General features: G+C 36.4%; 1 protein-coding gene across 1 annotated transcript in view; it reads right to left on the minus strand.

Moving 5' to 3' along the window:
• Positions 1–27,978, minus strand: part of PIP4K2A (phosphatidylinositol-5-phosphate 4-kinase type 2 alpha) — a 107,306-nt gene that overhangs the window by 22,794 nt on the left and 56,534 nt on the right. The window contains exons 2-4 of the mRNA XM_041408661.1: positions 27,068–27,165; positions 25,861–25,957; positions 10,531–10,683 (exon numbers count right to left, since the gene is read on the minus strand). Coding sequence (XP_041264595.1) covers positions 10,531–10,683; positions 25,861–25,957; positions 27,068–27,165 — 348 coding nt within the window. The remainder of the gene's footprint in view (positions 1–10,530; positions 10,684–25,860; positions 25,958–27,067; positions 27,166–27,978) is intronic.

Consider the following 27,978-nt stretch of genomic DNA (forward strand, 5'->3'; position numbering starts at 1 on the left):
CCAGGAAACAAAGGAAATGAACAACAAACATAGAAATTGTTAACTGTCAGTTGAACCCAATTTTGACTGACTCATGAGCCCTGTTAAATCTTGCTGGCACATTCTGGGCTGCAACTCTGCTTTCTGCCTGCCCTGGAGCAGTACTGGAGGTTCAAGCCCTGAAGCACAGAACTAAGTCACAATGTAGTTGTGCCATTTCACAGCAAAGCACTTCTAAGTTCCAGCTGTCTATGAATAGCCAAATTATCTTAAGGTGCTGCAGAGACTCAGTGAATACAAATCAGAATCTTAGGAAAGGAGTATGATTGTATGCCTCAAAACACAAATAGAAGTTTGGCAGTAAAAGACCACAAAAGCAAGGACAGTCATGAGCAGTGCACAAAGATCGATCAGTTTGCACCTGAGAGGATTTCTGTATTTAAAAAATATTGAAGTTTTAAGTTGAAGTTTTCAGTTTGGAGGATTTTCAGAGTCATAGGGCTGTTAACATCACAAAACTGTTACAACACATTGCAGGATACACAGCCTATTTTGACCATCGTTTCTTTTAAAGATCCAATCATAAGAGTACTAATCCATACTAGCAAAAATACATGGACTATTTTTTAATATACGTTAAGTACTTGGCATATCTTCTAAAGGTTAATATGAAATACTTTTTTAAAACTTTATAGAAAGTAAGAAGGGTTGTTCCTATAGAAACATTTATTAAATGACTTCTACTTTAAGATCATTACGTTCTACAAGATGAAAATTAATCTAGCTTCCAACAAGAATTTAGTGTCACAGAATTTCTAGCTACTCAACTCATTTAACAGACAGCCATTACATCTTACAGCTTTTAACTACAGAATTTGAATTAAAATAAATACTATTGCTCCAATTTTCCACATAGGATCTGAGATGCAGAACCTCTACCTGAAATCATACAGAGAGTTTGTGTCATGTGAAGGAATGCCAGCTAGGCATCTTGAGAACACACTAGTAACCCCCTGCCCTTCCTCTCAGCTGTGACTGCCACAGTACTGACACTCAAACAGTCTCTTCAACCCTAGCTACTGCTAACACTCCAGTTTTAACCTTTCTGGTCCCAAGTGTACCCATCCGTAAAATGGTAATGCCATTACCAGAGCATGAGCACCATACCCACTGTAACATCATAAAATAAATTATTTGGTTGGCAGTATACAAGCCCCTCCCAAACTGCTTTGTACTATGTAATGAGGAGAAAAAGGCCACTAGTGAGAGTTGCTTCAGTCCTGTTTGTAGGTTGGGGTTTGCCATTTGCCAGCACTGTTTCATTATCTTAGTGTGCAAAGACTTCTGAAAGGGTAGTGTTACCAGCATGGAACACAAGACATGAGAAGCTCTGCTAATATTGCTCCTCTTGATAAAAAGGGACATGGCTGTACTCTCCCAGACTTCTAAGAGATCCTCTCAAAGCAGACCAAGTACTGCACAGTTGTTTCCTATTTGCTGCTGTGGACACTCATGCCATTGCAATTGAAAGAAAAGCCTCTGAAATTAGTTCAGTGTTTCCTATGACAGTATTTCTTATCCTGATGGGGAGACAAAGGAAAGAGGGAGGAATGCCACTTGCTTTCAGCATCTACAAGGTTGGTCTAGAACTTCCTACCTTTGCAACTATCAATCCCCCATATCTGCATCACAGAGGAGGCAAAACGTGTCATCTGTTTGGGTGGGAGTCCAGCAGGACTTGCACTGGTGACTGTGGTTGGCAGATTTTCAATTTGTCCATCTTGATATAAAGGAAGTAGCAATTTAGTCACCTCAAGGTGCTTTTTAGGAATGATTTCCTGAAGTTTCTCACTCACAGCTGGAAAAAAAGTGAGCCTAGAAAATAAGCCAGTACATGCTTAACAGGACTGCTAAATTTCAGTGAAAGAAAAAGACCTTCACTCCTTTAATTTTTTTCTAAAAAGAACATTAAAACAATTCTACTAAGCAGACTTGCTAAATAAAACTGTAATACTCAGCTAATACATTTACAAGTCTTTATATGCAGCAACAAAATATTTTTTTAAATGAGTGTTGTAATAAACACCCCATTTTTTTTTCGTTGACAATTTTCATGTTTGTGCACAGCACGAGGACAATATTATTATTGACATAGTAAAGTAACATCCACATATTGACAGGTTTTATCAGCTGTGCAGCACATTTCAAATAAGGAAATTTCTGAACTCCCTTGAACCCCATGCTTCAAGTTGAAAATTAGTAAGAAATTCTTTATGAGACTATTTTCTCATTAATTTTTGCATAAATACAGCTTCAAGATTGCTTAGTAAGAATAAAACTTTACCGATTTAATTAGTTTCTTGCTTCCCTATGGCAATGCTAGTAAGCTATCAGATACATAAAAAGGTAAGATAATGCATACCATTTATTGGCAAAGAAGTTATACTACTTTTGGCTCTTTTTGGAAAAACACAGAATAAAATTTCTGTTTCTACCATTTCTCCATCTCCACTTCGAGATCATCTGTGGAATGATTTGACATCGGTGCAGATTAAATCCTGAATTATATCTGTCTTCGTTCAATGTGAAAAGTCAGCATTTCTATTTCTCACAGCCCTATTTGATAAATATTAATTCAGAAATACACAACATGCTCATTCTCTGTTACCCCTTTATATATTATTTTCACACATTTTGGTATCATGATTAAGACAAGTATTTGATAATTCAAGCAGAATTATGTGATAAGTCTATACGTTCACCAGGATACTTCCACTAAAGAAACTGAATAGCAAGTCACATAATTATTTAAAACTATTTTAGGCATTGTGCAGGCCTAGACATTGATAGTAATTTTTGTGCTCAACTTGTTCTTTTATATCCTCTTGTCTGCAGTCAGAAATATCCTTCACTAATTTTGTGTACAAGCATTTGTATTTTGTGCACAAGCACTGATATGTGGAATCACTCTTCCCAAAAAAGACTGAGAACTTGTTCAGAGTTATAAATATTCCATTTATTGCCATTTTCTCGTACCCTAGTAATTTCACAGAATATTGTGCATTGGGTACTTATGTGATACATTGCAAGGATTAATTAGCCAAATTACACCATACATCACAGAGTTACAGATTTTCAAGGCATATAAAACTGTTTTCTTCAAATAAGCCATGTAATAAAGCAATTACATTTAAATAAGTAATCAATAAATATACAGGTTTTTATATACAAGCCTTGTGATTCAGAGCCTTACACTGTACATTGTTTCAGACATGGCCAGTTATTTTTACTTCTAAGTGCAGTGTAATCTCAATGTTACCAGCACACATGATTATCTAGGCTGCAGATCTGTTACCAGGAGCATCACACCTCATATTGCTACAACTGACTCACTCTGTGGATTGATCTCTTTTGAAAAGTACTGTGCACAACATCAATAACTTATATATAAAAAAACCAACAGAAAACACCTGCCTGGTGAAATCCAGGCCTCAACAGAGCCGGTGCAGCCAAGATCATTCAGCCATTTTGTGCAGTTATTTACCTATGAAATGTCTTTCAGGGAGGACTTTGAATGTGGTTTATTTTTGTTACAATTCTAGTCTGCGTGGCCCCTTTGCATATCAGCCCTCTGCAATTCCATCTGACACGCACCCTAGTGAGTCTCCCATTTTTAGGATCACCTCTTCCATAGGAAGCGTGGGTCAGCTGGATGCAGGTGAAACACAGACTGTTTGGATGAGAACACATACATTCTCATGTCTCCTTCTTCTGCCTCTCCTGTTTTTCAGATCAAAGTTGCTTTACAAGCCGGTTATCTTAGCACAGGGCAGAAGCTGTGTTCTGTGCTGCCTCTGGATTCTCACACAGAACTGCTGAAAGGCTTTTTTCACTGCATTTCTTTGCAAACCTCCCAGAAATCTTCACTTCTTACTATCTGAGGACATACAGAGTCAGGGTCATCACTACATTCTTCATTCACGTTTGTGTTTAAATAACATTAAAGTCTTGCTTTACCTTTTCCCTTTTTTTGTGATATATGAATGAAACTCATGCAGCAAAAGCAGAGATGGGGGCTGGGAGGAAGCCACTACTAGCCTGTGCAACTACTGATGTGGAGGGAGGATGACACAAACTTTAATGTATCTCTGATTCAGCCACCTAACAGCTTGACAAGCCCATCTACACCAGTGCAAATTCCTAGGCACCCAGTCCCCACTTTCTTTTCTGAGCTATTCTCCAGCCTATGTTGTCATCAATTCTTTGACAAAATTGTTTTTAGCCTACTATAATGTTTCTCTATTTCAATATTTATCTATTTATGATTTCAATTTTTCTCTTACGTTCCACACAAAATCTGTTACTGTTCCTTGATTTCTGTGTAGCCCTGAACCCTGTTACTGGTGCAATTTCTCCCATGTTCACTTTATTGCCTATATTTTCTTCCCTTTAATTTGCTTTCCTGTTTCTTTCTTATATTTTCCCCTCCAGCAGCTAAGGTAGTATTTTCCTGCTTTTTTATTGTCTTTTATTTCTGTCTGTTTATGTCTGTCATTTTGTCTTTTTTGCTCATTCTATTCTTTCCTTTCTTCCCCTTCACTTCCCCATGACTCCACTGTTTGCTGTGTCTGGTGAATGGGCAGTCCCTCTCCTTTACCACCATCCACTATGTCTGCTGGTTGCCAGGGAGACAAACAGGCAGTGCAATAGGTGTCAGTTCTGCATACAATTACCTGTGCAGGGAAGAGAGCTGTGCCTGCAGCAGGGACAGCTGCCTACAGAAAACCTGAAAGGGACCTGCTCAGATCCCTTTTAGGAGCTTTATGCTGGAAGGTTTGTATGCTAACAATTCTGTCCTGTTCACCTGCTTTGAGATGGCTTCTCTTTTCTTTACTGAAGTTACTTGGGTGTCAGCAATGAGAAGTCATCCCTTCTGAAGTAATTTTAATGAAAAAGAAAGAAATTGTTTAAAAGAGACACTAAAATTGCTTTATTTTATTTTTAAAAATTTCTAACTTGCCTATCATCTGTTCTCAAACAGCAAAGGACTCCTCTTTTACACCAATTTAAGATTTAAAGCAAGTTAATATCACTGGAAAGGGCAGAATGTCTTGATTCTGACATTTCAGATACTATAAAATCTGCCTTCAGAATTTTACTCAACTGTTACTGATTTCTGACCTTGAAAATAACATTTTCACTTCAGAAAATATTTACAAATACAGTAATATCTACAATACATATTTTATATAAATTCATAAGCTTTTTTGCACAGGACAATAAAAAAATAGAAACATAACTTGAATATATGATGAAATAGAAAGTTTTCCTTTAGGAGGAAGTAGGGTATTACCCATTCCTTAAACACAGGGTGAAATTCTGACAACACACTTATCACAGATGACTATGCTGAACTCTTCCTTAACAATGCTAAAGGTAGCAGTAGGGTTTAAATCCATTTTTCTGGTCTGTGTTCTTGGGGTGAGGAGCCGAGGTTTAAAACACGATTGCACTAGATTTGGAGGTATTTACAACGAATATTTGATTTTGCTCTCAAATACTATTTAAAATAAACATGCTTGATTAACTTGCACAATTTTAAATGGTCCAACTACATCTATGTGCCCATACAACAGTCTAATACTTGAAAGTCTGACCCATTTGAGCATATCAATGGTTCTACTGCATTTGACAAGTAAATGACATTCAGCTGAGTAACACTGAAGAGTGGTGAGAAGAGTTCTAGTCGTAACTGACACTATACCAATAATACAAGCAGTCCAAACTGATTGCAAATTATCAATAAATGTGACTAAAAGCAGTATTTCAAGCTACGTACCAAAAACTATTACAGTAGTTAGAAACTGACTAGAATGGTTAGTCACAGCATAAGAATCTAGCATGCCATATATCTGTATTTACCCTAACACTTCAAAACCTACCTCTAGGCCATTTTGTCTTTCAAACATAGATAGAAGGCTGATCCACGCATGATGGCCTTTAATAGTCTTGTCATAAAACACAGGATGCTTTGCTGCTTTAAACACAGTGAAAAGTATAATTCCTCCTGTTTGCTTAATAGCTTGTTTTGCTCAGTGTTTTGGTTTTTTTTTTTCCTTTTAACTTTAGAAACTAAAATAATTATCTCTAGTGTTTCTACTCAATACTAAAAGTGTCAGACTCATCTGATGAGTTGACAGAAAGTGTCAGTGTTTAGACTGAAGTGTTCACCATCTGTCTGAGGTTCTGGGCCTGACTGCCACTTAAAAAAAGGCATCATAGAGTAAATGATTTTGGAAGCCCACGATTTTTGAAAACTCATGATTTTGGATAGCAAGTATAATTTACAATTGTCAAGATTATTTACAATTCAACAATTTTAAGTTGGAGTCACTATATATACACATATATATATGTTGTTTCTATAACTTCTCCTAACATTCCTTCAAGCCCAGTTCACTTTCAGTTATTTACACATTTCTAGCATGTAGCCCTGAGTTTGGAATTTATCTTTGATCAGATCATCTTTGATGATTTAAAAACACCAATCTAGATTTGGGATTTTTAAACTTACAAGTGTCTACAGGCTATGAACTATTCCCGCTCCTTTTGTAAACTCCGACATATACTGAACTGTGTAATTACACCCTCAGTTCCTCTGAGCTCCAAAGAACAGACAGGTTATTGCACCTTCAGACAGATGGAGAGAGAAAGGACTAAAAGAACTGCATGGGCTTGTGAACTATACATTTCCATGATGTCCATAACAAAATAACCTTCATTTCTACCTGCCAGTGTCAGTGTACATGTCTGCATCTAACCCTTTGGTGACTTCCCAAAAAGATAACCAATACTTGGAATCAGATTTTGGAGGTTCATGGCAAAAGCTGCTGTGCTATATTTCTCTGCCAACCACACAAACTCCCAGATGCCTCATTTGTAGCTCTGGGAACAACCAAAAAGGTGCAAAGAAAACAACAGCTTTTTTGCAAATGCCAAGATCAAAACTGTTCTGGTGAATGAAGGACACAAGGAGTCTCACACTTCTGCCTTGTGATGGCTCCATCTCCAGCATTCTTGGTTTCAAGATAGATGTCTCCTCTGGTATTTATTGTTAAGCAGTTCAAGCAGTCTTGGAAAATATTTGATAAGGCTTGTTTGGTCCCTAAGCAAAGACAGAGGTGCTTTCAAGGTCTAGAATGATTCTATCAGCCTTATGCTATTAGCCTTACAAAGGAAACAGGTGAGTAAATATTATGGTTTAAATGAAACTAATTCAGAGTTTCAAACAGGGAAAGGAACATGGAATGAATTTGCAGAGGGGAAAAAACAAAAACTGAAAGAGACTTTCTGTCATAAATGGCATGAATTTCACTCATACTTATGTCAGAAGTAATGGAAGATAATTACTACCTTCTTGGGCACTTGAAAGAGGGTGCAAGGTAATGGCTTACAAGACACAGTTCTTAATGGACAGATGATCTAACTTCAACTCCTTTGAGGAAACAAGGGAGAAAAAGCCTAAAATTCACACCAACCACATCCCTAGACTTCATGCACCTGAAAAAGGTTGTCCTTTCCAGGATGATCCCTGTACTACCTAACTGGGTGTACACACTCCCTTTCTCAGAAGGCTGAACCTTTCAAATACAGCTCTGCTCTCAGGGCAGACTGGCACAGGGTATGCTGCACGGGTGTGCCACTAGAAGTTCCAAACCATTCCCAATCACACTCGAGTTGTGAAACACAGCTCAGCCAGGAATTTTCACAAGTGGGGAGTGCTGCTGACAATCAGAGAACTGAAATTGGAGAAAAGCTAACAAGCAGACCTCTCCCTAAAAATCCCATATTTGACACTCTAGTGCACCATTATTAACAATCAAGAAAGATACTGAACAGTAAGGCATGAAAATCAATAGAGGGAACTTGACAATTCCTCTATTGGCAGAAGAGAGTATGCCAAAATAAAACTGAACTCACGAGAACTTGTTTTATTGACAAAGATTTCTACAAGAGTACCAGGACAGCATCTGAAAAGTCTTATGCTACTGCAACTGTGCCATCCTACAGAACCATAAAGTTGCATCCACACCAGTGAAACAGACAGGTCTTGGAGCATCCTCAGGCATCAGCTCCAGCTGGAATGGAATAACTCACATCTAAGTTATTAACCTCCCCTCTTAAAAAAAATGATGCTTACATTCAAACTCCTAAGTAGGAATATTAACTCATCTTAATTAACACCTTTATTCTTGCCCAGAATTATTTGGGTGACAATAAGCTGGCCCAAATCAAAACCACAGTAGGGACCATTAATGAGCTCAAGTGCCAGCGGATGCATCTGGCATTGCACTGTTAGCTAGCAGAAGGCCAAACTGTGTGGGACAATTTGGCTAAGGCCAATCTGAGTGGGACAACTTGGTCAAGGGAATAATAATACCTTTCCACCAGGACAATGGGTTTGCTAGACTTTGAGAAGGAAGTGAAGATAAGCTTTGCATGCCTGAAAAATGTCTAGACAAATGGGAGGACAAGCTGCTGTATCTAGCAATCCCAAGCATTCAACTTCCAGCAGCAGCACAGAGGACATGGCGTCAGCTGTCATTAGAGCCAGTGGATTTAATTTAGATCTTGTTCAGTACATTGCTGAAGACACTGAAATTAATTTATTGAAATAAAAAAATTCAATTATTAAACTGTTTTTGTACTTGAGTGCTTCTGTATTTAGTTTTGTACAGTGCTTTCAAGTTCTGAGACAAAAAGAAATACAACTTGTATCTTTATGAATCTCTTGGAGGCATCAGTGAGAGCTATTTTACATGAAAGATTTTCCAGTATAAAGTGAAATTAGGTGCCTGGTAGAGATAAATTTCAGATCATTATTCCCTGTAACCTAGCCTAATATGAACCCTGATGTCAGAAAGCATTAATGAAAAAGGTTCAAAATTATTAAATTCATTAATGTTAGCACAGTCTTCATTGATACTCTTGAAAGATTACTGTTTTGAAAAGCAAAATGACTTTACAGCTGGATTAAATCTCAAAATCTGTATCATTAATACTAGTTTCTAATGCCAAATATGAAACAGACTACAGCTTTAATTCTGCTGTACAGTTTCACAGATCAAACCCTTTCAGATGAAAACTAACATAGTAAATTGGAAAACTCACATAAAAATAGGCCCCAAAATACAATTAGATTTAAATTAGGTTTAAAATTTTTAGTGGTAAAATTGTCATTAGGGGAATGTCATAAGAAATTTTCTGATAGTAATATTTATTCACATTAAAACAAACACACAATGGTCCTACGTGTTATTTAAACAGAGGAACACCACAGGAGGAGAGAAGAGAGTTCATATCTAACATCCTGAAGGCTTCCCAAGTTACTCTGGACTTGGAAGCCTGCAGAGATCTCCCTTTGAGGTTTACAAAAATGGCTGGCAATATCTTCAGTTCCAAGTATCCTGAAAGAATGCTTTGGCTTCCCACCTCAGAAGTTAAAACCGGTTTTACAAAAGTAAATACAAAAGTATTAAAATAGTAAATAAAGTAAAAAAAAGTATTAAAAGTAGTAAATACAAAAAAAAAAATTAAAAAAAAAAGTACTACAAACAAGTAAATACAAAAAAAAAAAAAAACCAAAACGTACTACAAACAAGAACATCACACAGCAACAAATCAACCACCTAAACAACAATAAAAAAGCCCAACCCCAAATATCCTTAATTCTTTACCTGGAGTTCCAACCCACAGAAAGGAGAAGGAAGATGGAAAGAGGGACAAAAACCCCTTCCTATTGTGTACCATATTTTAGGTGATTTCTAGAGGCTTTTCTGACTTCTGTAGCTTTAGAACTTATTCAAAGAGACGTAGGGCTAAGAAAACTAGCACTGATTTTATTAAAGCCTTTTGTAATTCCCAGGTACTGCTCCCCTCTGTGCCAGCCACACAAACTATGCACCAGCACAGTATGGCAGCTATCAAGGCTGGTTTGAGGGATCTCTGCTGTTCACTTTTAACTTTACAGTTGTGTATGAAAATTCACATTACCAAAACCAATTTTTTTAATAGTAGAATTTTTACATTATTGACATCCAATTTTTAATTTCTTATACAATTTTAATCTTTGAAATCTGTTGTGAAACACAGAATATTCACTAACCAAATCAGCAAGAGAAGGTCACATGCAGCACTCATACACATGTACACAGACATCTGCAAGCAAGCCAAGAATAAAATAATACCTTCAAGCCTGGGAGTCCACCAGCCAAAAGAAAGACCACCTTTTTAGTACGGCAAAGGACCTCATAGCCTCCAAGTCACCACTATCACATAGACATTTCTTTTTTATGAAATACTAAGTGCAGACATTTAGAAAAGTCCATCCTTGTGAATTACAGACATACAGTAAATTGCTGATGCAAAAGGGAAAAAGTCTGAAGTGACTTTTTCCATAATTATGAATTTGAAACTTTTAAGCCTCTAAAAAAGATTGGCATTATAATATTTAAGAAGACATCTCACACCTTGGCAGAGTTCATTTATTACCTGATGGTATTTCTTGAGTATGTTGTGCATTTCTGCTACATCTTCACTTGTTATAGTTTTGATGATATATCTTTTGTCGTAAGACGTATGAAAGCGGGCACCACTGCGTGCTTGGGAATCATTGGCAAGGGGTGCACTTCTTGTCAATGAATTCTGTCAATTGATTTAAAACAAAAAAAGCATCAAGTCAGACAAAAGTATGTAACTTTTATTTAGAGCACACATAAACAATTTACAGTTATTTTAAAATATTTTTCAATACATCTGCACCAAGCTGAATTCTGAAAAGCATGTATTCACAGACTACATTATCTTGAGAAAACACTTCAAAAATATTCTGAGAAGAAAAGCATGTTTGAGAAGGAAGGTATTGCTCATCAGTGGTTCAAAATTCATCCTCAACATTTAATGAGAATTTATTGGACATTGATACACACATATTATCAGCTTTGGGGAAGAAAACAGAGTAATTAAAAATCCAGAAGGAACACTGCATTACACCACAATAATTATAAAGACATGATTCATCCATAGTTATAGTTTCACTTTAACATTAGCGGTATTTGCTCTTGAGACAGTGTGATCTGCTACATAACCAAGATCACAGTTACATTTCTGAGTTCTAGTACCAGAGCTATACCACAGAGTTAAGCAAATAATTTGTACAATACCTCCTTTCATAGAATAAGCCTACCTCCATACTGTCTCAAGAGGAGAAAATTAGTTGATGACTGTATAGCATTTAGAAGAGAGACTAAGGACTATTTTTAGAGTGAAGTTTAAAATTACTGGTGCTTCAACAGAAGCAAGAGAAGCCTTCTGCTTTTCTCAGAGAATAAGTAGTATTTAGGTTAGAATTCTTTACACTTACAAAAACAAAACCAAGAAAAAAAATAGACTAAGTATAACAACTTCTTTTTTGCCTGGAAACATCCTTCTTTACCAATAACAACTTATGCCAATTGTTATACACTTGAATTGCACAAAAAAAAGTAGTAACAGCAGCAACACAGCCATGAGAAAACAATGATGTTTTGGACCCCCTGTGTATTTCCATAAATATGAACATACTCTGAAAAGGTTAAACAAGTTAATGATAGACTACTGGAACACTTCTATGTTTATATGTTTATGAAACAAACTTGCAGTAACCATCTGGTATATCTCTACTTATAGCAGAAAACCCCAGCTCCTGCTATCCTTCCTCATTGTACCATGCTGCACAAACAGCTCTTGTTAAATGGAAATATACCTCCCTTCTTTCCACATTCACAGAGTATAATGTTCTTCCTGCTATGTGAAAAGCCATTTCACATTCAAAGACAATTTAAATTAAATTTTTATATATAAATGCAAACATTGAATATTCCTGAACAGCAGAAGTTCAGCTCCAAGAGTCACAGAATGAATGTTTGTGTGATGTGGTAAGGCACTGTGAACTAAGTCACAAAATGGATTTGCACCAGAAGAACGATGATGCTCTGAGAGAGTAATTACTAATACACTACATCTACCACATTCAGGTACCAAACCCACACAATCTTGTTTTTGCAGGATCTATGTTTTATTTGGAGATTTTCAGAAGGAGCAGGACATGCAGATTCAACCCCTGGTCAGTAATTATTATGAAGTAATAATAATAACCTCAACCAAGAAATTACGGTAACTATAGCCCCGAGTTTAAGAAGACACTTGAACACATACAATTACGTCTCTGTATTTTGGAGATCCATTGATTTCAATAGGGCTTCAAGCATTGTTTAATTTATCCCAACTGTGGGGTGCTTTCTGAAATCAATTTAATGTGAAATAAAACCGTTTTCCCACAAGGTTACTAAGTTCAACAGAAATACTCAGGAGTAGCAGGAATAACAGTAAATCACCAAAAAGTGCACAGCTCTGCAAGGGCTTATTAGAATGAAAACCTTAATTATGACATGTAGGAGAAATAAATCTTTTACCCTTCTTTCTATATATTTCTAGGCTTGTACAATGAACCAGAATAATTACTGATGTCTATGATAAAAAGTGACATCTTTCTCTATTATCCTCTCCACTCAGTAATGAATGAAAGGATGTGGGTGCTTCTTTAAGGTTTATAAATCAACATTTTTTCTAGACTAATCAGAAGAGAGCTTTAGGGACATCACTGCAGACACTGCAGTTCCTTCTTGATGCTGGCTTTTGGACAGTCAATTTTAACAAATGTAAGTGCTGATACACCATCACCTCACACAGTTTTGAAGATAGCAGAGAATTCAAGTATTACAGAGTATTATTTGCCTGTTTTCAGATTTTTTTCTGTTGAAATTGATTTCCCACCACTCCATCACTGAAAAGTTTTAATGTACTGAAGTCTATTCAAGCAAACAAGTATTATAAACTGATTAATTTTTCTTAATGCTACACTTGATACCACTACTCCACTAATTTTCAAATTGAATTTGGGTAGAAGCCCTTTGTGCTCTACAGTCAGAAATTGGTTTTGTTTCCAGGCCTATATTTAATAGTTCAAGATGAAGAGCTGACAATAGAAGTTAAAATTAAAAAAGAAGTACAAATTCAGTTGCCTTCATCACAAATTGAAAATATGATGTAATGTAATAATTATTTTTAATTGTAAAAAGAAGTGAATGCATGGGTAACCATTAGTGTACATAATGAATTAAACTACTGCTAAGTTATTCAGCTATAATTCAGTTAGTAATAATAAAGGCTACTGAGTAATTACTTGTTATTATTCCCAGCAGAAAAGGGTACATTATTCTGAGGTTAACTATTGCAATAAAGCAGTAACCACAGTATTCAGAATGTATTTTTCCCCCAGATCTCTAGTCTTCAGCCTGTAATCCATATAATATAAAAGTTGAAAGCAATTAACCTGGCAGGAGACTTAAGTTGTTTAGCTATAAAAAGCTGCAAAAGAGGGTATTGGCTAGTTGGCCCCTGAACATCAGAAGCAGGAGAAGGAAAATGTAAAGTACATGAACTCAAAGTTTCAAGTACTCTTAAGGTGTATTTTCATGGAAAGATTTTCATATTTGAGTGAAATACAGGCCTTGGTATAAAGGAGATGCTTAGTTGACTGGATGTTAGAAAATGTGATGCCCATCTACAAGAAGACCCAGAAGGAAGATCCAGGGTCTGTCAGTCTGACCTTGGTGCCAGGGAAGGTCATGGAGCAGATCCTCTTGCGTGCCATCTTTCTCCTGGAGAAGAGGAGGCTCAGGGGTGACCTTATCACTCTCTACAACTGCCTGAAAGGAGGGTGCAAACCGGTGGGAGTCAGTCTCTTCTCCAGGTAATAAGCACAAGGACAAGAGGAAATGGCCAGAAATTGCCTTCACCTAAAGAGATCCCTGTTTTTCCAGCAGTAGCTTTTTCTTCCACTAATGAAAATTTATTCTGCCTGATTGCTAACTATGATGAAAATCAATTTGCAAATACAACTATCATACCAAAAATGTTGCTAACAAGAAAATACATCTCTGGATAATTATTTAGCTGCACTTTTTATTAATATTTTAATGGGTTACAAATAGTGATGCATTTATTTTTTAGTAGATGGTTATTTTATTAGTAGTTATCTATATCAGGATTAATTAAGAATGCACATAGCTATCATTTTACCACATGCATATTAATTTGTCAGAATAAACCAACCAACTTTATGCTAAGCAGCATCTTTCCATACATGCACAGATAACCCAAGTGCCCTCGCTACAATACTTTGACGCTACTAATAAATTAAGAGGAAATGTTTAAACATTAAACATGTTTAAATAAAAAACAACCTCTACTTAAACCTTTAATTAAATTAAAGTCTTTGAGACTTTATTTTTACTAACTCCCCACTCTTGTCATAGCTCTTTCAATACAACGCACTTTTCAGGTACAGAATGTAGTTACTTTGAACTTTAAAAGCACATGGAACATAGGAGACATTATTTTCTGTGTTTTCTTTTGATACTTGCCCAAGTTTGTTAAATAAGTGTGGTTTAAAAAGCAGAAAAAATAAATCTAATTATATCATATTGTGCAGATTACTAGTAATTGCCACTTTCTTGTGTTGATAAATACATAGTTGAGTTTTGTCAGTAGATGATTTTATTTGCAATGGTTAATTCTCCCTTCTGTGAATAGAGAAAAGTTCAAATTCCTTCTCAAGTAAACCTTCCAGGTACCTTGCAAAATACCCCATTTCTCAACTACACTAGTTATACTTGTTTATAGGTAGAAATTAGTCTTCAGTAAAACACATCTACTGTTGCTTGGTGATGGTAACCCATCTTTAAGTAGAGAGATAACAAGAATTGGCTTCACTGGCAAATCATCATTAACAAGTGAGATCAAGAAACAGCTTCACTGAAAGGATCAAACGAGGAGATTTTAGTGTCTTCAAAGAGGAAACTATATGGTTTTTTAAATCCACTATGATTTTTCCCTTCTGATGTAGGTGAAGCTAACTTACCTGTTGGACTCAGACTGTTCAGGCCTCTCATTTAGCCAAATACTAACATTAACACTACAAACATTAACACAACACAAACAAAACTAATATTAACTAAGTTAATAGTAGATGTTGTGGAATTGAAGAGATTCTTCATTAGAAAATGTTTCTTTTGCAAGTTAAGACATTAAATGGCCAAGAAGGTCCTGCACTTAAGCCACTTTGAAGCACAAACATTAGAAAATCTCTAACTAGTAAGAAATACCAGAAACACCATATGTGGTATCAAATTTCACTTTTATGTTAGACTTTAGACATATCCAGATAAGTTAACAAGTTTAACTTACTCTGGGGTTGTCTTTTCAAAGTTTTAAAGTCAAGTTTTTAAGAACTTTATCTTAAAGCAGACAATAATAAGAAAGGTATGCAGTTGTGCTCATTAGACAAACTAAAAATACACATTTATTTGACTTGTCCTGTTACTCAGACAGCTTTTGGTCACATTGCATAGACTCTTCTCTTATTGTTGAATGTAGTTTTGAGATATAAATGGTAGCTTCTGAGATCCAGACAGCTTTTGCCAGAACACACAGATAAATTTAAAGTGATGACTTGTATGAAAAGTAAGAAAGATAAGTTGTACTGTAGACATCTGTGCACAAATTCCTTGGAAGCAAAGCTTTTTGAACCTGTCTGAAGAGACCAGTTGTAGGCCTTTTCCTCTGCTTGAATCCAGCAGGAAATTCAGTTAAGAGAGACCCACTGGGGTCCCTGGCAGAAAAATCTCCTTCTTAAGTGAGGTATCTCTAAGTGGACTAGGGAGGAAATAAATAATGAAACATAAGCATCTCCCTTTTCCAAAAGGAAAATATAAATGGGGTTAAGGGAGGGGGAAAGGAGATACAGAGAGAGGGATCATGGCAAATGCCAGATTGAATTCCCTCTGGCTCTGCTTCTTAATTAGGGGAAGTCTAAGTGGAATATGAACAGATGGGAAATGAGCCACTCCTCACTTAGCACAGACAGATCTATGAGCTACAAAGCCAGAACAGGGAGGATATCCTTCAGATGGAGACAAAAAAATGCCCAACTCTTAATCTGCCAAGGTTTGATGCTGTAACAACCCTTGTACCATCACTTACTGCTAGGACACAGCTCCTCCCTGCTGTGCCAGGAGCCAGCAGAGCATGTCTCCAGCTGTACAAAGTTGGAGGTATTAGTCCCATTAAGTTAATAAAAATCAGCTGCTTATACAATAGCATTAGTGAGCTCAAAATTCAAAGAATTAAGGGTCAGACTGCCCTGTACCCTTCAGAATTTCCCAGCCTTCTCCAACTCTTCCACAGTGTGCCTTGGATCTCTGGCACAATTAAAACATCTGTCAGCCAAGCATACCCTGTTCCACTTAACAGCTTCACTTAGCAACTCACTGCAAGTCTCCTGCTCCGGGTGTGCCAATTCCCCATTCACTTCTCATTTGTGAAGTTTTAATCTTGTGCCTGCTGGTTTTTTGGTCTCAGGAGAAAGAGAAGGTTTTGTACTTTTAAAGTGTGAATACTTTCATGAGGTCATTTAAAGACTACACTAAATTACTTGTGTAATTACTTATACAACTGAAGACACATTTAACATGCCAAGCTCACAGATACCTCTACTAGATAAATTTCTCCATACTGTCCCCTCTTTCCCAAACAGTTTCCCTCTGACCAGTCACTGTCTGGAAGCTTAAGTGCCCTCACATAAATGAATATTAAAAAAAAAAAATCACCCATACTGCACTGACTAGCAGACAACGAGAAATATTAATTTCATCTTCAGTGCTGAGAAGCTAATAATCACAAAGAATTTGTCCCACAGAACTAATTTCTGATAAAATAATAAAAGTAATTAAAAAAAAGTTTCACATATAAATTACTGAGAGCTAAACTATTTACCAGTACTTAACTTCCCAGAGAGTTCTTGAGGAAAAAAAGTTATTCAGCACACCTACATTACATGTCATCATCTCACGCAAGAACAGCATATTCTCTAGCAAATTACCTGAAAGGTTGTTTAATTTCACTATAGACTCACTCTCGTCTTTCCCACACTCTCAGCAATCTGCACAGTTTTATTTCTTACAACAAATACCTATCAGGTAAGGAAAAAGGTTCTTTTCCATAGGTGCTTTTAGGACCTGATCCAGGATTCTTTGACATTCACAGGAGCTGCTTCTAGAGATTTCAACAAAATTTCATAAACTAGAATCCAACAGAACTGCTTTCATCAGAAGCTATTTCATTTCACCCAGCACTTCCTAAACTGAACTCCAATCTCTACTTATGGATTAGCTACATTCTAGAAAGGCAGTCTTCATTTTTTTAATCTTCAAAAGACCAAGATCCACCACAACAGTTTTCCTAGTATTTAGCCATTTGTGTTGCTGGAAAGGTGAGTTTAATTCTGAATTTTAATTATTTCCTTCTCTGGTAATTCATATTTATTTAATTCCTGAAGTACCTAGTATTCTCTTTCTGCAAAGATACTCACATACTACCTACTTCTTAACTCCAATTTTTGCAAGTGCAGCAGGCCAGACTCTGTCACTCCCAACCAAATGGCATTCTCTATGTCCTTAAATTCCTTTGACACTTTTCTGGTATTTTTTCATCCAAATTTCAACTTCCTTTTTCAAAGACTACTAGCATGAAAACTATATATAGTATAGCTTCAGGTATAAAACAAACAGATGTCAAAAAGAAGTTAGAACTCTTCCAGATCTTTTTATACCTTCTAATTTATCTACCCGGGGGGGCAGTTACTCCTAGTGTGAAGGTCCCCCTAGTGCTGAATTCTTGTCTTCTTTGACCTCTTGTTCCTTCTCAGAGCTACCACCTCCCTGAACGAAGCCTCTTCTCTGTAGTTCTACACTCATTTTTTAATCACGTAAGTATTCATCTCACCATATGAACAGGATCTCATTTGGACAGGTTCAGAATGCCAGGTGATCAAAGTGGGTTTTGTTCAAAATCTTTGACTTTATTCTGCTTCAACACTTGAATGGATTTTGTGTCCTCTGCAAGATTTCACTATGTGAAATGTCAATTGTTTGTTGACAATTAAATGTTGACTGTTATTTAATTATCCATTATTTATATATTTTTGGTTTATTATTATAAAGCTCTGCAATAATTAGCGTTTTAAAAATCCAAGACACAAAATATCACAGCAAATAGTTTGTAAGAACCATTCTCAAGAGTCCTTAGAAGCCAGCTAAAGACTATCTAATGCTTTATCCTTTGGAAATTTTTACCTTACACATTGGTCAATAAAAAAAGTTACTGTAATTAAATAACAATAATGATATGTTAGTTATACCAATAGTAGATATAAAAAAAACAAAGCTAACTTCCAGAGAGGCTTTGATTATTTCTAAGAATAACAAGTTAAGCTTGTTTGGAGCTATTTTATCTAACTGAAACTATTTTTGTGAAGAAAACACACGGAGCAAAGCCACTGAAGTACAGGAAGAACTTGTCCCCCATCTCACATCTTAACTGCAAGCTATATTTATAACTGGCAAAGCACTGCTCCCCTCTTCAAAGACAAACTGCTGGTGAGGCTCTTCTTCTCTGCCCACTTTGCTTAAAATGTTCACAGCATGAATTTTTATCTCCACAGTGGGAGGCCAAGGATTAGCCCCAGACTCCAAGAGGGTGGAGAGATTTAAAGGTCAATTTAATTAGCTCATTCTAATCTCTCGCACGCCTAATGTAAATGTCATTGTTTTCTAACTGCTACTTTAGCAGACAAGATCGTATTTTAGAAACTTTGAACACATGAACTATGTGTTGGATGTAATACAAATACTCTGTGTAACTAATTTAAAAAGGGATCCTAATAAAAATTGCCATTGAGTCAGACCTTTTCCTAAGAAAGAGAAAAAGGGCAATAGAAAAATGCTGGTGGTAAAGCATAGAGAGCTTTAGAAGAACAGTAATCTTTCAAACTGACTGGCTTAACAGCTTCCCATTGATTTAAATCTTCCCCATTTCATGACGTCTGGACAAAGGCAAACAAGGGTTTCTGCTGCTGTGATCTCATCCAAAAGCTGTGGAAAACTAAAATGAGCTTTACAAGCTGAACGCACCCTAAAGACAAATCAGATCACATCCCAGACTATTTAAGAGTGCCTCTGGGCAAGCTTTGAATGAACAAATAGGCAAAAACAAGTGCACAGATGATGCTCTGTGATGACTGAAATCATAGGTCAGTGGAAAGGCCTGACAGTGGCTCATGGCTGTTGGAGGATGATGTACACACAGTCTGGCTGTTCTCCTGCAGCAGAAGTCACGGTGCTGCTCTCTGGCCCAGGCACAGCTTCCCAACAAGACAAACCTGGAGCATCCCCCAACCTTTTTTTTCTTTTTTTTTTTTTTTACAAGACTTCAGGAATCACGAATATGGAAATTAGATCAGGATTACTGATTAAGGAGGACATCAGAAAGACAGTGTCATACAACTGACACAGATGCTCCAAGGTTATTTGCTGTAATTTTAAACAAGTATACTACTCCTGAGATGATTTTCAATACAATGTTTTGTCAGTGACTTTTAGAGAGAAGAAAGGTAAAGCACTGGGTTTTTTTTAAAAAAAAAAAAACAGAAGCACCAAACCCAGAGATATCTGGGTGGTCATACAGGGACAGGTAGGGATGACTTTTGGGTCTATTTTGTATGGTGACACTATTCTTGCAATTAAGCAGGTGCTTATCTGGAAACCCTGCTGCAGAAGTATGACCAGGCAACACTGATCTCTAACACCAGAAGGTCTGCAAGGAGTCTGACATGGAGAAAAGCATACCTGACCTACCAGTAACATGCTACAAGCACGTTCAGGGGTGTAACCTCCCCTGCCTTTGCCAGATATATGGACAATTTTGCATGATGATTTCTTGTCAGCTCATAAGCATGACTCTCTAAAGGCCTATGGTGAATGCCATGGGATCCCCAAAAGATGAAAACAGGATACCACTGGTCCTGTGCTGCACCCATCAGAAGTATAGAGCTCCTTCTATGATCTTAAGATGTGGATGCACACACTCCAAACACCTATGAACATTTATAAAAAGGGAGTGATTACTATGGAAAAAGATAGGAAAAACTTTGACAGAGAAGCATGAATTTCTTTTTTGTACTGAGCCATCCTTCCAGGAGAAAGGTGATGGGTTCCTTGGCTTCGTTGAATAAGAGTTAATGAATAAAACATGAGGGTCTTTCCTAAAACAAGTTATCCTATTGAGACCATAGATCTGGATTTGGAGCTGTCAACTTAAGGCATGCACTTGCTTTGGGAAGAGCTGTGGCTCTTTTTCTGGGAACCTTTTCCCTTTAGCCCTGCAAAGGTTGGCTTAATGCCTTCCTTTCAATATCTGCAAGAACTCGGGAGTACTTATCAGTTTGCTCTTTTGATGTTGCCAGCATATGCTAAATTACTATTTTCCAGTTTGAATGCCCAGTTTGAATAACAGTATAAGCAAGGAACAGCCAAAAGCAAGGCAAATTAAATGTTTTCTAGGGAAAACTGGAAGAAACCATAAGTTAGAATTTCTGTTGCCATATGTACTAAGGTTAACTCCCACCATCACTAAATTATTATTTGGGTTGACACTTAGGGTACTAAATCTAAGAACATTAGGTTTAGATTGAAAACTTCATTTTTTATGTGCTGGGAAGACTACAAACAGCAGAGGTTTTGTTACTACAGCTGGTTCAACACTTTACTACCACCACTGCCTATACTCACATCAAACAAGATGTCAGCAGTTCTGAATGTCTTGGTGTCAATGTCCATTTGGGATCCACAAACTGTATACTCTGCTACAGGAACCTCATCTGACAGACAAGCCCAGGAACATTTCAGGCACTGACACACTTATCATGCTAAAATAAAATGACTAGTACTGGTATTTTCTGTACAAGACAGTTCTTGCTTTGATGATTTTTAATGCACTTTATGGAATTAATTGAAGATATTGTCTTAGGAATAAGCTCCAACTTCTAACATAGCTACTGCTGACCTTGCTGTCTGTAGTTTGATGCTGGAGGTGCTTGTTCTTTCCCAAACCAAGGGCCAAGGAATAAAAGCATGAATTTTAGTGTAGAAGCACCAGCTGAGAGCACTGATTAATATTTGTTTGTCTGAAGAAAGATACCATCTTAGATTGCAAAGTACTTTTAAAGTTCTTAAGATGATGTCTTAAGACTGGATAAGTCATGTAAAATGAACAAAAATATTTAGAGATAAGAATTTTGATGATCTGAAGTTTAGATACCTCAAAAGAAAATTATATTGCAGGCCAACATCTAAAAAACAAGCCTAGAATTTGCATTGTTTTCTTGATGCTACAAATCCTTCTACATAGAAAGGTCTGGGAGATACTGAAAAGTCTCCTTAACAGCCTTATCAGAAGAAGTTAAAGATACAGGTTCATATGGTTTGTTATTAGGGAAATTGCTTAAAAGCAGGAATTCTTAATTATTTTACATTACAAACTTTTATATGGAAAAGTGCTTAGAGAAATATCAAGCACAGGTAAATTAAAAGGAACTTACAGAACCAGCTGCTAAAAGTTCTTTACGAATTTTTTGTCCTGTACAGAGAATCTCTACAAACTGCTCCTACAGACAGGAGAAGTCAGATCTGAGCCTGTCTCCCACTAGAGCGAGTAGGGAAGTCAGTTGTGCTCTCCCTCATCCCCAGCAGAAGGCTCATTAGGTGCACTGCGACATCGGTGCCCTCGGGTATGCGCAATTGTACTTTACTGGGCAAGAACCCAGTCTTCCTCTGTTGCCTGGCAGAATCCAGATGTAGGATTCAGCAATAACTTTAAGCAAGAACAGATGTGTTGCAGCATAGTAAAAAAAAGTTTCCCTTCCCAGAGCAACAGCAGCAGAAGCATTTGTAACGGTAGTAGATCCATTTTTCTACAGATTTTTGGGGGTTGTTAGGTGAGCTGTCTGCCTGATAATATCTCATAATTTTTCAGTTTACAGAAGCTAACCTGTAATTCTTCTAACAGAACTCTACTCTTGGATTTTCTAAGGTAACAAAGTATGTCAACTGACTTGAGAAGCAATCCCAAAGGAAAACAGCTATCCCATTAACTGGATGGGGGGGAAACGGGGTTGGGAGCTTGGTAGAGGGGGCAGAAATCTTTCTGTAGAATAACCTTTACAGTGTCTAAAGCTGAGGGGGAATGCAGAAATTAAAATTAATTTAGTGCTTAGTGAGGGACTTTACAATATCTGTTTTCTAATAAATTTTTTTCTTTTCTACTAGAACCAGTTAAGGCTCTCAAGTATTCTCCCGTGAATATTAGGATTCTTTTTCAATTAAACAAGAAAACACTAACAAAAATACATAATTTACCCTATCAAGGCAAAATCTGTCATTACTTAACGCCCTGGCTTTTGGAATTACTTTGACACATGAAATAGTAATCTTCAATCAGCGATCCATATGTACTTGTAACATCCAACAGTACAAAACAATAGTCTCTTTCCCTTTGATAATTCATAGTCTTTGTAAGTGGTTAAAATGGTTTTAAAGTTTTTCCATCATTCAAATGCAATCTGGATTCATACTGACTGATCATCAGTTGTGTTCCTTCTTTTAAGAAAAAACAGCCAGACCAGTTTTTAATTTAATGCAGTAACTGTTGTAGAATTTTTTTAATATTAGAACAAAGTTTCTATATTCAAATCTAGGTTCAAAGAACCTATATTAAGGACCTCATTTATCATAACACATTTGTACAGGCAATCTTTGAATGAAACTCAAGGTTTCACTAACTTCATACTATATTTTCTACACTGCTGTCCATTATAAAGCATGAAGCACAAACAAGCTACACTGTATTAGCAACTGCACATGCATGTCCATGAAACTTCAATCCCAGTTCAGTACTAAATGTCTCTTGGAGATGTCCAACTAGCTATGAAATATAGACAGATGCAGGACAGATTACCAAAAACATCTCAAAGAAGGGAGTTGGTTTGTGTCATGTCAAGGAGGGGAGTTCATTCCAGGAACTGTAATTGCCATTACTAGGAATGGCTTCCTGTAAGGCATGAGCCATACACAATTTAAGGAATTGCTCTGACTCCTAAGTCCAGACTACTTGTAGGAAAAAGCCATGTACTTCGTGAGATTTAAATCTCTCTTCAGAGACATAAGGAGATCTCTGTAAGACAAGTTCCATATATTAATTATTCCACATGTGAACTGCCTATTTGTTAAACAGTCCACAAAATTACTACAAAATGAGAAACACAATGTAAACAATTAAAATTAGTATAGCCCACTACTTAGAGCATATGCTACCAGGTTTTTTTCATGAGGTAGGTTTTGGTTTTTTAGTGCTTACTCATAAGGAAAGACTATTTGCCCTCTGGAACAACTCATCAAGGATATCAGCAGAACATTCTGAAAACAAAGGCATTTAAAATGAATGTTCATTGAGACTGTGACTGATGTGTCTGACTAATGAACAAGGTAATTGGTTTATTTATCTAAACCAATCCTTTCTGGCTCAATAATGGGAATGACATTGTTCACAGTTGACTAGGACTCCCTTCCTGAAAATCACTATATAAGAAAAACTATCAGAGAAAGCAACTTGATATTCCTTCCATAAGCTTCCCCTTACTTTTACACTGCAAATAATTTTTCAGTTTCAGGTATGATTCTGAGTACAAGACAATAATTTTAACCAATAATAATTGGAATAACTTCCTTGAAGACAAAGGTTATCTGAAAAAAGTATGTATTAGATTCCCTTTTTAAGTCACTGAGACTAAAATTAAAATGAAAGCAACTTCTACTTTTAATAGGGATAATTCCTATCTTACATGTGAGGAGACAAATTTTCTTTATGCTCAATTCTGCAAAAATAATTTAATTTTCAAAGTGAGTTCAAAATACATTAATAATTTAAGCATTTAATTTATTTTCTTTTTAGTCAGATTAGTCAAGTAGAAAAAGAATTCAGACTGATAAATTGCTTGGGCTGAGGAAAAAAGCAATAGTGAAGGTGGACATTGTCTTCCCTCAGGTTAAAATTAACTATTTTCCATTTTTCAGTAAATATGCTTTAAATACTAAAAACCATGAGTTTTTTGTAATACATAATTTTGTTGTATCAAAAACCAGGATGTAGTTACATGTTCTTGTTTTGGGTTGTTGATTGGTTACATTACCAAAACACACAGATACAAAGAAGTACTTTTGGTTTTAATCTGAAAATATGGACAATTTATCCAGTGACAGTTACTTAATGTTGTTTTATCATTGTTATCATTAATAAATCCAAACAGCAGTATAACATAGTTACAACAGGAATTTCTGCTGCAGAACAGCAGTGCAGATGGAAGCATTTCACAGTGGTGTCGAATGCAGCATTTTTGATTATGCCAAGTCTGCCAGTTTTAACTCACTACAGCATCTCAAGTCTTCTAACAGTCACTGAACTCTACCTTCCACTGTCCAGTAATGTCAAAAGCCCATGTTCTAAAGACAGCAAACATGAATTGACAGCACAATTTCAAGAGCAATCACGTCTTCCTCTTTGTCAAGAAAAATGAAATCTTCATACACAGGGATCAAGTAGCTTCCCATGCAATAGGATCCTGCTTGGTCCAACAGCAGAACTGAACCAGGAATGCCATTTGATGCATCTGTTTAAACTGCTGGCCTCAGTCTCAATGCATTTCCTTTTAAACAGTTCTTCATAAACAGGATAATGAAAAATCATGGAACATGATCATGACAGCTCCAAAATAAACCAACATCCTCTTCTCCACTGACTGGCAAAGTGTCTTAGCAAGGTTACAGTGGCTGCATACTGAGATTCATAACAATCTCTGTCTACACCCCTGCACATTTTAGCCCGCCTATAAATTTCTAACACATTGTTTGATCTTGAAAGGGGCAAAAGAATTGTTGAAGGACTCAGATACAGATTTTGGCTGCAACATTCCGTTTAGTCCATTGGCAAGAATGGAAGTGTTGTTGTACAAATGCATTTTGTACCATTTGTTTAGCTACTTCAAACCATTTCTTAAAGATTCTCTTTATCTTAGTGACATTATAAACACAACTGCAGCTCATATCAAAATAGTTAAAAACGCAAAAAAAGTATGAGAGGAAGCAGTACTGGATGACACAGCCAGCATTCTTTAGGGCAGGACATCTTGCAGTGTGACTGCAGAAGGCATTATCCCTGTGACTGAAATGCTGTGTATTAGGAACAGCTAACGGAAAAGGGAACTGTCAGTGAGAACTGGCAAATCAGGCTGAAGCAGAGCTCAGGGACTTTCTTTTGCAAAGGCAGAAAGAAACTCTGACTGCATGGAACAACCCTGCCAAATCCAGAGCAATTTCTTGGTTTGCTATATCTACTTTACACAAGCAATTTGTTTCCAGATCCTCTTAACAACAGGAAAATGAAACATGATGAAGCAGGATGAAGCTGGCAGGCCATAGGTCACTCTCCTGTAACCAAAAAAAGCATGAGGGGAAAAAAGAAAAAAAAAAGGCTGTGGTCATTTCAGAAACCACATCTCATACAGACAGAACACTGAAGCAACTGTTATCTAAGCAACTCAGCTGAATACAGAATCTCTTGCCAGAAGTGTCCAGACACTATTTTTCCTCCTCATAGCAAGAAGTATTACCCTGCAGCTTCAGTAAATGTGGCTTATATGGAGGCACTCCAATGAGAAACACAGAGGACTAAAGATGGCACAAGGGCAGGAACCAGAGGGAAGCTGGGGCAGGCCGAAATGTTTAACAGAAATGTGCATTTCCATCAGTCTAGGCTTTTTCAAAGTGAACTTACCTGAAAGTCTTGATCATCAATTCCAAATCTCTCTCTTAAATTGCGGAAAACCATTGGACAATATTCTTTAAATTTGAAATGACTTGGCATGTTTTCTCTGAAAGAAGATAAAACCAATTCAACTTAGCTACTGTGCATATATAATAAGCAACTCGAGAATTTTGTCTCAAAGCTGTTCATAGAAAGCTCAGGGTAACAATCCTCTTACAATTTCTCTTCTAATGCTTTATTTTTTTCACTGAGATTGGGTTATCTTGTTTTTCTTCACAATGTTTAATGAATGTTTATTAGCTTACTACAACATCATTATGCTGTAGCTAAGGAACTACAACAATGACGAAAATGAACACAAACTGTATTTTCACAATTTTGAAATATGGATTCAAAAGAAGAAAAGAAAGCTTTCCCACTGCCCTAAACTTACTTCAAAGGTGAAATCTTAGATTGGACTATACAAGAATTACTATACCATCTGTGCCATCAAAAAGTACTAACAGTGCCAAAACTTAAAGAAAATTTGACTCATTCAACACAAAACTAGTTTTAATATCCTAGTGTTCATTTTAGACTTATACAACAGAAAAATTATTTTTACCTTTGTCACAGAGCTGAAGACCCAAAATAGCAGAATTTTTCTTTTCTACATAGATTCTTGAATAAAATTCAGGTTATACACAAACCACTATTAATAGTTTTGTATGTCTGTACATACTGCTCATGGGGCATTTTATTTTTAAGAGACAATAGGTATTACATGAAATTACCATAATGCTTTTGAAACTCCTATATGATGGGTATGATTTTGTATCATGGAAAATAAAAAGCTGAACATTATTTACATTTGATATAGACTTTAGATTCTCATTCTTATTCAAATACAACACTTAATAAAGAGCACATAAAGTTATATTTTTAGAAATACACAAATAAATGCCTCTATCAGCCATAAATAATCACAGCAAAAAAGAATCACCTTCAGTATCAAATACACTCATAAGTCAATAATAAACCATATGGAGGAAAAAATTCTACCCAGCAGCCTTTGCTGCTGCTTTTTAGAACAGCACAGACGGTTATGTTTATCTCAGGATTAACTTAATCATCAAAACTTCAGTTCCATGCACTGAAAAATAACAGAGTTCATAGTACTTCATAAAAATATCACTACTGCTATCCACTTCTACGCAAAATTGTTACTTGTACTTACTTGTTGAAAAGGTGATTGTCCACCTTTATCTTTGAGTATGCTTTGAAATCATCTGGCATCAACATAACAGGGATTTGAACATGGCTCAGTTCATTGATCTAGAGAAAACAGAATATATTTAGTCTTTGCAAAGATGCTACATATATGCCTTAATCCCGAAAGTCTACTTTTCCTGTGTATATATCCCAGGAGAGAATGCAGGTAATGGAAGAATGTGAAAGCAGTGTTATTCTTTCCAGATCAAAAGCAATCTCAAGAGTGACACTCTGGAAGAGAAGAAACAGCATTCCATATTTAGACTTGTTTCAGAAATAAAGAAGTGCTTTAAAGCACACCTGGAGTGTACTTTTTATGGACAGTCACTGACAATGCCAGCAAAATGCTTTCCTATACCAACACATTGTTCTTGTTTTGCCAGTCAAGCCATGCTTTCCAACGATAATTCAACTTCTTTATTTCCAATGACTATTTACCCCTGCAGCTTAAGAAATCTTGTATGCCTGTGTCTTGAACTGTTTGTAGAAAACAAAGTGAAATTTTGCATGCATGTGAATGTACCTAGTTTCAGTTCAAATAAGCAGAAGTCTATTTCTAACAGTAGTGGAAAACTCTGCGTTTTTGTAAGTGACAATATTCATGCATTTCTTTGATTGCTCACATTGGACAAACCATAAATAGATAATTTTTTGCTTAGAAATAGAGGTGTACGTAAGTCGTAAGGTTTTCCTTATTTTCTTACATTTATGTGGACCACCTACTCTTTCAAGCTTTGGAATTAGCATTGTCAGTATTCATCAGATTAGGATTTTTCCACTTTTATTTGTAATTTACTTCTGACCACACATCTATTATAAAATGTAGACAACTTCACCATGACCTAGTTTGAAGGCATGTTTTAAGAACTGCATGTA

Source organism: Onychostruthus taczanowskii, unplaced genomic scaffold, assembly GCF_017590055.1.
Source record: "Onychostruthus taczanowskii isolate IOZ18803 unplaced genomic scaffold, ASM1759005v1 scaffold3, whole genome shotgun sequence".
Classification (NCBI taxonomy): Eukaryota; Metazoa; Chordata; class Aves; order Passeriformes; family Passeridae; genus Onychostruthus; species Onychostruthus taczanowskii.